This window comes from Terrapene carolina, unplaced genomic scaffold (genome assembly GCF_002925995.2).
Source record: "Terrapene carolina triunguis isolate 2854851 unplaced genomic scaffold, T_m_triunguis-2.0 Scaffold68, whole genome shotgun sequence".
NCBI lineage: Eukaryota > Metazoa > Chordata > Testudines > Emydidae > Terrapene > Terrapene triunguis.
Genome location: NW_020664419.1, coordinates 17,204,523 through 17,217,068, shown reverse-complemented (window position 1 = coordinate 17,217,068; position 12,546 = coordinate 17,204,523). Strand labels below are relative to the sequence as shown.

General features: G+C 42.9%; 1 protein-coding gene across 1 annotated transcript in view; it reads left to right on the top strand.

The window, feature by feature from the left end:
• The first annotated feature begins 725 nt into the window (after positions 1 to 725).
• GNAI1 (G protein subunit alpha i1) overlaps positions 726 to 12,546 on the top strand; it is a 56,841-nt gene continuing 45,020 nt past the window's right edge. The window contains exon 1 of the mRNA XM_024194451.3: positions 726 to 1,032. Coding sequence (XP_024050219.1) covers positions 915 to 1,032 — 118 coding nt within the window. The 5' untranslated portion in view covers positions 726 to 914. The remainder of the gene's footprint in view (positions 1,033 to 12,546) is intronic.

The window sequence follows — 12,546 nt, the reverse complement described above, 5'->3', positions numbered from 1 at the left end:
GAAGGGGAGCTACAGGCCCCTCCCTCCTCGCCTTCTGTTAGCAAGGGAGCGACAGGGCGGTTCCTAGCGGCTTCTCGCTCCCTTTTAAAAGAGTTTCATGAGTTTTGACCCCTGGGGGTTACTGGAGGGCTCTTCCATCCCTCCCCCACTGCAGGGAGCTCGGTCGGGGTTGAGTGATGCGCTCCCCTGGCCGGCATAGCCACAGTGAACGGGTGGGCGGGGCTTACTTTCCCCAATCAACTGGGGGACTCCCCCGCTCCTCTTGGTACAGTCTTGAATGGGTGACTCCTCCTTTCAGTAAGGCTGGTAGAGTCCAGTACTGCAACCGTTGAAATTCAAAAATCCCTCAACGGTTCTCTTCTGTTCTCCCCGTTAACAGAATTTTTATTAAAAACGGTCGGCCCGGTGACGTCACGCAGACGCAGAGTGGATTGGGAGCGGTGGTGTGCCCCTTCCCCATTTTTCATCCGGGTTTCCTACCCCCTTCTTTTCCATTCCCCCCGTTTCCCCGCAGGCTTTTTTAACCCGAGTTGTCCGGCGCACGCGCACTGCCTTCCCCCCGACCTCAAGCGAGAAAGACTGTACGCTAGCGAGCGGCTCGCGCTCCCCCACGCGAGGTGTTGTTTGGAGTGCGCGCGCGCTGCTGAGGCGAGCGAGAGACAGGCGGCGCCTTGGGAGCTGGGGCTGGGCAGCATCACTGGGCTGAGGGAGCTCAGGAAGAGGAGGAGGAGGGCGGCAGCGGGTCCCTGCTCTCGGGGACCGTTGGCTACACTCACGCCCGGACAGAAACGGCTCTGAGCCTTGTCTGTGTAGCGTGTCCCCCCCGGTGCGCGCGTGTGGGGTGAGCTCTGTCACCCGGACGCCTAGACGGGGGGTTTTCTGGGGGGGATCCTTAACCACCTACCGCCCCCAAGATGGGCTGCACGCTGAGCGCGGAGGACAAGGCGGCGGTGGAGCGGAGTAAGATGATCGACAGGAACCTGCGGGAGGATGGCGAGAAGGCGGCCAGGGAGGTCAAGCTGCTCCTCCTAGGTAAGGGACGGGGCTGCTGCCTTTCCCGGCCCGTGGGCCCGGTGCCCCCCGGTCCGCTGCTCTGTGCCTGCCGGGCCTGGGCTCCTCGGGGCAGGGATCCTGCTTCGCCTGTGCGCTGGTGGCAGCCGGTAACTCCCTCCCCAGGGCCTGGCACGGTTCCGGGTAACACTCCTGCGCGCCCGCTGCTGAGGGCGAGACGTGGCCTGTGGCACCAGAGATGTTGTTGCCCTGCATGATGATCACTCGCGAACGGGACCGTGGATGCTCTTGTGGCCTCCATACCTCTTACAAGTTCTCGGGGAGTGGGGATAGGGAAGGCAGCGCGCCCCCCCTCCCCCCCGTAGAGCGGCGCGCTTGGCCTCTGCTGGCTTAGAAGAAGAATGTTTGGAAACTGTAATGATCAGTGTTGTAGACAGCACCTGTGGGTTGGGCGATTTTTACTTGAACATTTACGCCCTGTAGACATGCCCATTCATTGCACACCCGCCTTTTGAAACAGCAAACATTAAAGGGACACACAAAAAGGTACTGCTTTTACTCTCCAAATGCTCTGCTTCCACGAGGAACACTTATTTTGCCTACACTTTAAATATCTATTTTTAAATGACCTTTTGTGATTGGGGTTTTTTGCGATGTGTAATTCAATGAATCACTATATATTTGTCTCCTGCCACAAGTGTATGAATGCAGTAGTTTGTTAGTCCTTTCCATAATTATTTGGGGTGGGGTTTTTTGACATATTTTTAACAGACTTATAAGTGTCTGGGGAATGAGGGGATGTGTAAACCAGAAAGTTTTTAAGAGGTTTCAGAAAATCGGAAGTGAGCATTTTAAACCCTTCACTAAAGTAGATGTGGCATAATCCTTCGTTATAAGCAGAAGATACTTTTAAAAGTAACCCACAAATGAGGGAAGTGAGATTTGCACTACACTATTATTGTGAAGTATTTTCTATTATATATTTTAAAAGTACAAACTGAACAGGAATGTATTAACTCAAATATACAAACTCAATGAACTGCATGGTTTTTCTGCCTTTTAGGAGCTGCGCTAGTAGTTGATGGTAATTTCAAAAAGAAAAGTTTTCTGATTTTTCCCAGGAAATGTTGACTGCCAGAATACTACTCTGATATATTTTTTGCACAGGAAACAATTATTCTTCTTTTCTATTCTAACTTCTAAAATGGCACATTGGATATCTATTGCACAGGAAACTTAAGTTCTCTCCTGCATAGATGTAGAGGTGAAACAAACCTTGTATGGAGAAAAACAAATGTAGTCCTACACTGCATTCATGCACTAGACATTTTTCTTATGAAGGAAACAACTGATTTTTTTTTCAGTGTCAGGCCTGTTTGGTTAGTGCAGAGCTTCCTCAGCCATTGATTGTTGCATGAAAGGTTAAAAGTATGTGGGGTCAGTGTTAAAAGTGTAGACGTACTAGTGTTTCTGCTCTTGAAGGTGATAGAAACTGATCGTTTTATTATTATGGTAGTGCCTACAAGCTCCAACTGAAATTTTTTTTTAAGCATTTCACTATTTTCTGTGGAGTTTTTAACTTGTGCAGTTATAGTATGCACAAACATTTGCATGACATCCATAGAAGCACTTTGAACATACCCTTTAAAAAGCATGATTTTTAAATAATTGTATTTTCACTTTTGTATTTCACAAATAATGTCCTCTCAGCAACTGTTTCTCCTTAATTAAAAGTTTCACAAATTCAGCGTTTGTAATATTGGAAAATACATATTCTTCTGTACAGTTTTCATGCAGTCCCAGTGTATATAGCTAATCTGCTCATGCCAGTACATTTTGAGAATAGCATAACCCAGGAGTTGAAAGCTTGCTTCAGTTAAAATGGGCTGTGAAAACCAGAGGGTTAATTTTTATTGGGTCTGGATCCTAAAGTTCTTACGCAGGAAGAACCCATTGAAAATAATTGGACTAAGATTTTACATAATTAAGGACTACATGAACAGGCCCATAATTCAGGGAATACCTCTTGATCTATTTGTGTGGCTTGCCATCTGTCCTGCACCAAAGTTGGTTTATTTCTCCTGGTATTTTTTCTTGCTAGATAAGAATGGCCATACTGGATTAGACCAAAGGTCCATCTAGCCCAGTATCCTGTCTTCTGACAGTGGCCAATGATAGATGCCCCAGAGGGAATTAACGGATCAGGTAATCATCAAGTGATCCATCTCCTGTCGCCCATACCCAGCTTCTGGCAAACAGAGGCTAGGGACAAAGTTACTCTAGAGCAGTGGTTCCCAAACCTTTTGGCGTCATGCCCCCTTTTTAATTTTCGAGAACCCCTCACGCCTCCCACCTCTCCTTTACCATCATCCAACCCCCCCGCTCCTTGTCCCCTAACCGCCCCCTCCCGGGACCCCCTCCATCCAGCCCACCCCCCCGCTCCCTGTCTCCTGACTGCCCCAACCCCTATCCACCTCCACCCCCTGACAGGCTCCCTGGGACTCCCATGCCTATCCAACCCTCCTCCCCCACTCCCTGTCTCCTGACCATCCCTCCAGAACCTCCACCCCATCCAACCGCTCCCTGTCCCCTGACTGCCCTCTGGGACCTCCTGCCCCTCTCCACCACCCCCTTACCAGGCTGCTCATAGCAGCAGGACTGGTTTATTGGAAAGCCTGGGAGGTGGGCGGGCGCAAGCCGCGCTGCCCGCGTGGTGGCATAGCTACAGGAGAAGAGCTGGGGGCTAGCCTCCCCGGCCGGGAGCTCAAGGGCCAGGCAGCCTCATGCCCCTCTTGGAATTTCTTCACGCCAGAGGCGTAGCGAGCGCCCTCCGTACCCTCCAACTGGAGGGGGCCCTGCAAGGAAGGGGGCCCCTAAAAGTGGCAAAATAAATACCGCATTCCAGTTTCTGCATTGTAAGGGGCCCCGCCCGGACATATGTTCGGAGAGGGCCACTGTTCGGAGGGGGCCACGTTCTTTGTTGCTACGGCCCTGCTTCACGCCCCCCAGTTTGGGAACCAATACTCTAGAATCTACAAAAACTATTTTTATTTTAGTACCCAGACTTAAGTGTTTCTTTTGGTTCTTGAGCTAACACATATTCAAATGCTAGGTGTTATACATATTGAAAATATTAGTATTTCTAGGTTTTTTTCATTGTATGTTTTATTAAGGGCTTGTATAAGAGCAGAAATTGTACCGGTGAAACTAAAGGTTTGATGCTAAACTGATTTAGGCTAACTTTTTGTATGGACTGTCTCTCACTGGGTTTGATCCTGATTTATCTTCCCAATGTTAAATAACAATTGAGTTTAAATGTTGTCTAAACAAAAAGTTGCACTGGTTTAGCTAAATCAGTTTAACATCACACTTTTAGTCAAGCCAGTGCAACTAAGCTAGGCCTTAGAAAGTGGTCCCCAAATTTTTTATGTTGTGCCCCACCCCTTACTTGTAATGGAATCCGTCCACGCCCTGGGGAGCTGGGAGCGAAGCTGCTGCTAGGCCAGGGCTGGAGTTGAGGCTGGGACTTGGAGTAGGGCCGTGCTGTGGTTGGGGGCCGGTCTAGGAGCGGAGTGGGGTTGGGTGGTGCTCAGGGCCTTGCTGTGCCCTAAGGGGGCATGCCCCGCACTTTGGAGACCACTGCCTTAGAGACTGTAGGTTGTGGTGATTTATTCTTGATTTTTTTTTTTTATCTTTTTGAGTCAAAATATCCCATATTCTTAGGGGTGATCTTCCAACAATCAGAGATCTTTAGGGTATACAATCTCTCTGGTGTATATTTTGTAAAATTTATTACTGAATTGTAGTAAATAAAGCTGGCAAATGCCCATTGTTTTCTTGACGAAACTTCAAAATTAAAAATTACTATGAATTTTTTTGTTTTTCATACAAGAGGTAAAAAAGATTCAGTTTCTGACAATTGAAAACTTCTAACAGTTTTTGTTGTTGTCTACTTTTTGGTTGAAAAAACAGACGTTCACTTTGATCAAAAAACTTTTTTCAATAAAAAAAGCCTAATGAATCAGCATAGAGCGGCTACATGGGATACTTTACAGCAGTGCAACTTAGGTCTCTAGTGTAGACATAACCTAAGTGTTCTTCCAAACTTTCTAATATTCAGAACTTTATAGGATTTTTTTTTAAAAAGTGTCTGACAGAAGCGTATGAAGTTGTTGTTTAGCAGGGTTGGATGTTAACTTTAGTACACTTTTAACTTTCTTTTAACCTTAATTTAAGTTACTTTATCTTACTGTTGGAGTGATAAGGTGTGTGAGATAATATATTTTATTGAACCAACTTCTGTTGGTGAGAGACAGACTTCAAGCTTACACAGAGCTCTTCTTCAGGTCTGGGTTTAATGTTAATGTTACCTCACCCACCTTGTCTCTCTAATCTCTTGGGACCAACACAGCTGGGGCAAAACTGTATATAGTTTTAATGTTTAGCACACAGTGGTGTAACGGCTTTCCATCAGAAGAGTGTAGAGAACTTAATTGATAGCCTGGAGATCCAATGTTGTCATCAAGAAAGTTTTGTCCCTGGACTTTTCAGTATTTACCGTAAGGCTTTGTTTAGACTAACCTTATTACAACATGACCAAAGATATCAGTTGGCCCTGTGTTGAACTGTGACCAGGAATAAGCACTTGTGGTGGTGGGGAACAGTAAATGAGATCAAGTCAGAAATGTAGACAAGTGTTGAATAATGTAAGGTCTTGAAAGTGAGGACAAGAATTTTGAATTTATTACACAGGCAAATCGGAAGTCAGTGAAATGACTCAAAATAAGGGTGACATGGTTGAGCTGAAAAATAATTAGAGCATGGACAAGCAATTTGGCTAGTGGGACAGAGAAAATAATTTTTTTTCATGCTGAGACAGTCTTGTGCCTCAGGAATCTGTGTTCTTGACACAAGAAGATTTGGACTCAGCTCTTTGTCTCTGAGGTGCAAAGAGACATCTTATGCCTCTCACCCATTGATTGGAGTTGGGATGGTGTGTGAAGTTTCCTGGGGAGGAAAAGGAAGAAGCAGCTTATTTCCATGTCTTCTCCTTCCCAAGCTTGCTGTCTCTTGCCCCAAACCCAGTTGCTATGTAGCTCTGGGCATGGAAAGTGGGATGCCAGAGGTGGTGGGTTTATCTGCAAAATCTCTGGAGGCACTGCTTCCCTGAGGTTGAGTGCTGTGTAAGTGGTGGAGAGAAGCATCTCAATCAGCATGCTGTTTCCCAACACACAAAATGATATAAAAACCATTCTGTGATCCCGCTTCCACATCTCTACAATCACAAAGGATTATGAGTATGGTCAGTTGTGAGTCAATTTTGGCCATTTCTCTGGGTCATAGACCCAGTATGATTGAGAACCATTGACTCAACATAGCAGTGATATTTTTACCATACTTGTATAAAGTCAGATCTATTAATAGCCAATACTGATTTTGCTTCTAATAGGAAAAGCACATCTTTACATGTCTATTGCATTTATTTTAGTTTAGCTGTTATAGTTTAAAGTATTCGTCCTCTTAGAACTTAATACCGTTCCTTACAGTTCTGCCATCTAATCAGTTGATTGGCTTATCAGGCTTAAGAATGAACAGAAGATGCTTCTCAGAACCATACCACAGTGTTAACTGTGGTGGGAAAACAGATTGCTTTTCTCCCCTAGATTCAGGGGTAACTGACAGGACATTGCAGCTTCCAAATAACTGGAATTTCTAATCTGTTGGTGCTGATGTTATACAAGTACAATCTTTTTCCTTAAAAAAGGGATATTGAAATAAGAAAATAAGGTGTTAATGGGAAAAATGTGAGCTACTTGCCTTTTATAAAGATGATATTTTCAAGGAATTTTACTAGCAAATATTGCAGTTCACTGGAATAATAGATGGATTTTTGAAGTCAAATGGTAGTGTGTAATAATCCTGTTTTTATATAATTTTTAAAGACACATGTATTGTACTTGACATCAATATACCTAGCAAAGGCACCTAATTAAATATTTAATAGGAGCTTACAGGAACTAGGCAACAGAAAAATAGTGAAAAAAATCTCTGCAATCCGCTCTAAACGGGCTGCCTTTACAGAAGCATGCAGTACGCAGTAATGAAGATATTTCATGTTGGAACTGTTGAAATGTGCTTATCATTGGTGAAACAATGATTAAGAAAAGTTTGTCTATTTTTTTTGTTTTTGTTTTAAACCTCCATGGGGTTGTGTGTGATGTAGCTATTGGAAATCTAATGGCTAAATGTAGACTTAAAATGGAATATTCTTAGGCCCTTGTCCTACATACACTTAGCACATGATTATCTTTTTTCACATGGATAACTCCATTGGAGTCATTGGGGCTGCTTACATGAGTAAAGTTAAGTACTTACTTACATAAGAGCTTGCAGGAGCTTTCTGAACTGTTCACTAATTTTTCTTCCTTGTTAATAAACTATTGGTCCTTTAATGATAATGAGCTTTACAAACTCTTGTTTCAGATGAGATGCAGCTCTTAAATTTAACAGTTCTGAGATGTTTGTGTTTGAGAATCCAGTTTTGAAACTGAAATAATTTTTCTAGGATTCCTGCATTAGGCAAAATAGGACCCATAAACCACTTTGTTACTACTGGTGGAGCTGTACCCATGATAAATAACTGATCTTAACTTTTCTAGTGTCGATGAGGCCTTTGTTGTATGAGCCTGTTTGTGGTAACAGTCTTCCTATCACTATATGTTGCAATACTTTCACCAGAAGTGGTCTGAGTCGTGGGATTGAGGAGTTTTATGTAGAAGTGTTTTGCTGTCTTATAGAACAGGAAGTAAAATAGATATTAACACGTGGATTGAAACATTTCTGATCTATGGTCAAAAAGCAGGACTTGTGTTGAGGAAGCAAGCCATTTTGAAAGCATTTGAATGATCCATGTTCCCCCCCTTTTCCCTCCCCCCAGGATTTCTACATCTCAGTCTGCATCCACATTAGAAAAATTGGAACCCAGAAACATTTAGCATTAGAAAGTTGAGAAACTGGTCTTCTGAATATTGCTGATCATGCAAGTGACTATCTTAAATTTCCTCAAATGTCAGTTATGACAAGACTTTAGCAGCAAATAGTTTGTGAACTGCTGGAGATGAATGCTTCATTCTGGTTTTCAATTTCTAGTTATATTATTGTTTATGTTCACATAGAGTCCTATTGTGAATTTCTGAATAAACATGCAATAAAGAGAGTCTCTTTCTTAGTTTACAGTCTAGATAGCTCTACCACTTTTTAAGATAGCAGCTGTTAAAATTATATATGAATTTCTGTGACTGATAGCAAGATAGTAACTGAACGATGTACACAGTTTTAAGGTCTGAACTTAGGATCTGCTAGTACTAGAAACGCCCTACAGTAGCGAGAAGCTGGATATAAACAAGTCAGTAGGATTAGGCATTTGTAGCTTTAATGGTTAATGAGATGTCTGATGCTAATAGTCTCTGATGAATTCACCATTGTTTTCTTGCAACTAGTGATGGACTGAATATGAAGTCCCAAAGCTTGGACCAGTGTCCTCTTTATTCCCTGACGTTATATATTTGTCTTGGAAGTGGATTTGTCAGCTATATGGTGGTTCACTTACTGATCCCTGACAAATCCAGTAAACTCATAGCAAAACCATTATTTGCTGCTAAAGCTCTTAAGGTCATTGCCTGGGATTCCCAACTAATATGATTTAACACCTCCGACCTTGTTAGTAGCGGTGGTGTTTTGCCTCTGCCCTGGATTCTACAATAGTTGAATTTTGTCTTTCTGTGCTGTTCAGTGGCGTTTTTGTGGGTGTGTCAAACTAGATGTAGCCTTAATAATATCCTCAGAAAACCAGCAAGGCACTTCTATTAAGGTATCTACCTTTATGGATTTAAACCAAAATTTTCACACTTGTGGGGGCCTGCTGATTTTTGCATACTACAAACATAAATTTTTAATGTGTTTAAGCCTTAATGAAGCCAACTGGTTAGCCATAGTGAAGGGGAGGGGGTGGGTTACGGGTATGGCTCTGTTTTTAAAGGAGAACCACTCCTCTGCAGAAGCAGGGGAGACTGATAGAGCAAATTATTTGAAACTATTGGAGGACATGAACCTCTGCTCGGGTAATTTGAATCTTTGCTGTATTTCAAAGCTCTGTCAAGCAATTAAATATTTTATATTTAACCTGTTTAAAAATAAATTGGGAAAATAATTACAATCAGTGTTTTTTGTGATGTGTGTGTATAATTTATCACAAACATTCTTTTATGTGAAACATACATTCGCATGTGCAAACACATTTTGCATATATAACTTAGAACTTGAGTTTTGAAAATAGGGCCCTATATCAGAGTTCCTTAATAGTTTGCTTTGGAACATTGGTTAGAGTTTTAGGCTTGTACCTAGGCTCTTCATTCAAGAAGGTTAAAGATTAAAGGTTTGGCTACATTAGGGATTTTTGTACTGCTGGTACTATGCCAATGCAACACATCCAGTGTTGATGCACTGCTCCGATGTAAAGCAGCGCCCTAGGGCAAGCCCAGCTTTCTTCTTCCAGGGCCTCAGCGTAGTCCCACTTGTAGGATATGGCTCCCCAGATACCAGGCTGCGGAACTGCCTTGAAAAGCCATGTCAGTTGAAGGGTTCTTGAGGGATCTTTTGTGAGGGTGATGTTATTGCTCTTCTGTCTAAGGGATTGCACTGCAATCGCCATAGAGTTCCTTCTCCCTGACTGCCAAATTGTGGTGATATGTAGAACTTTGAAGTAGAGGTGAAGGTGGGCCAATATGGTGAATACACACAGCCCTTCTTTGAGCAACTGTTATTAATAAGTGACTTTTCTTCTTTGAGGGCCTCCCATAAGTGGTACTCCACCAAGATGATGGTGGGCTAGGAGTTTTTAGCTAAATATGGACAATAGCACCGCTCTCCTAAACTGGTCATTGTAGTGCCATGTTAAATCCAAGGAGTAGCAAGCATCTGGTGAAATGGTGAACTGAACTCCAAGTTTCTGCTTTGCTTATCTCCACCAGAGGAACCTGCCTAAGAGATGCCACTGATAATGTGGGAGCTCTTGGTGAGGTTTAAACCATGGATTACTGGTTTTAAAGATAAGATATACTGGTAATGTTCTATACATCTAATCTAGTGAGAGTCTGTTTCATAATGGATTATCCCTGACATCTCTCCCCATATGCTATAAACAATCTATTTGATTTTCTAAAGATTTTTTTTTTCCCCAAGTAAAAATGAAGAACCTCTTTACATCTAGGAAATGGAGATGAGCTTCTTGAGTGGGAATGGAATCTGGGTAAGAACATGGGGAGGGAAATATATTGAGAGAGGTGGAAATCTGAATCCATTTGAGGTGTGAAGCTCGGATGGGGTCTCCTAGGAACCACAGTGTGAAGTGGAATGGGCTACAAAGTACTAACTCACTCACACTTCTAGAAAATGTAATTGGTATGAGCATGCCATTTTGATGTTAAGAGAAGTTTGTGCCAGAGGCTTATAATGAGAGGTCCATCAGCTTTGATAGGACGGTATTTAGGCCCTGTGAAACCGTGGGCTCCCTAATAAAGGTAAACAATTTCACTGTGCCGTTAAGGAATTTGAAGATTGTAGGATGAGAGACGACATAATTGTCATGAGCAGATATTGCTGCTATATAGACCTTTAGGAAGGTTATGCCTTCGGACTTCAGTTGTAGAGGGTGAAAACACTAGTACTGTAGGACTGCAGAGACCCCAGCTCGAGATGGAGCAAGTCCTTCACCAGTGGCACAGATAGTAAACCGTTTCCTTTTTGAGGGGTGGAGGGGACAGACAGCATTTTAGGGAGGAATCCTTCTTGGATTGTAAGAGGATGGCTTGAGAGGTTTCTGCCTCTGAGAGCAGACATGGTCAACATTAGTCAGCATATTATCCTCAACACTGCAAACTGGAGTGTGTCTAGGCTGGGATGCAGAATCCTCCTTTTCTGTTGAGACAGGAGATCTGGGAACAAAAGCAGTGGATATGGTGGTTCTCTGGCCACCTGCAGGAGATCTGGATACCAGTGCAGACGAGGCCACAGTGGGGCTGTTAATATGAGTTTGTTCTGTCCATTCTTACGACTCTGACCATACATTTACCCTGGAATAAAAGACCTATGGCTCACCCAATCTCTTGGGGTCCCAGAGCTTGGGCTCCAGTTCAAGCCCAAACATCTGCACAGCAATTTTTAGTCCCACAGCCGAAACCCCAGGAAGCAAGAGTCATCTGACCCAGGCCAATCGCAGGTATACGTTGAGTGTCAGGGGAATGAAAGGGAAGTCATATAGTCCAGCAGAAAGTTCATCTGAAAGAGGTTTTGTTTCTAGACACCTTTATGCAATACACTTGATACTTGGTGTTTTTGCTCAATCACAGACTTGTTACCAGGTGGCCCTCTCTGCAAAATAGTACTGGTTTCATGGACCACTGATGCTGATCCTGAGACCTCCTGCTTAGTGAGTCTTACTTCATATTCTCTTCCCCAGAGAAGGGAAGTGAAGAGCTATGGAGTAAATTTGTTCTGGATGTGTCACAGCAGAAGTCTAGGCACTCCTTGTATTCAGCGGAGGTCAGGTTCTGGAGCAGAGGTAGACTTGCAGTTACACAGAACATTATACTTTCTGACCGACAATAGCTGGACTGGTGGTCAGTAGGAAATACTGATGCTAGGAATATTCCTTGTTTAAAATAAAAAAATTACTTCTGGCTTGGCTTTGTCATATGGCTAACTATAGCTGTGCATTCCTATCCTTGTCTTCCCTTCTATTTCCTTTAATTTCTTAAAGCCACTTGTGTGTTTGTCGTAATCTGCTTCAGCAGGACTGCTTATATGAGGAAAGTTGCTAACATGTGAAACTGAGCAAGATCAGAGCATAGAACAATATGTTCTTTAGGGCCAGAGTGTTTTTTTTAATATGTATTTGCATAGCACCCAACATAATGGGTCTGGTGAGTGCTATTATAATGTTAATACTAATATTTCCTATATAAACAATTACTGTGTTCAGAGATTTTATTTGGTGTGGGTGCCAAGGGGGAAGTGAGGTGATCTTTGCAATTGCAAATGGGAGGGAAGGTGGGCAACTAGTCAGTCTCTGTTAAGATATGGTGAACATATTGGAAAAAAAACTTGAAACCTGGGAAAATACTTCTCCCCAACCCATGGTCTGTTTGTTTGGGCTGTGTTTTGGGTCCAGGATTTGGCCCTTGGGTAATTTTGCTACATTCTGCTTTTAGAGTGTCAGTAGATGTAGGAAGACAAAATGCATCATTTTATATTTGGAATGTTCTTTTGAAACTGATGGGTAAGCACTTTATTTGACACAGTGATGTGTGAATGTGTTTAAGCCTTAATATGGAACGAATTGGGGATGATCTGAAGATATCCTGTTAAATTTAACTTAAATTTCAGGTCAGGAATCCAGAGATAAATACGGGTTTAAAGGTTTGTCTTTTAAAGTTTGATAAAAGTGGAAATTATGGAGGGTGAATGCTATTCTTAGGG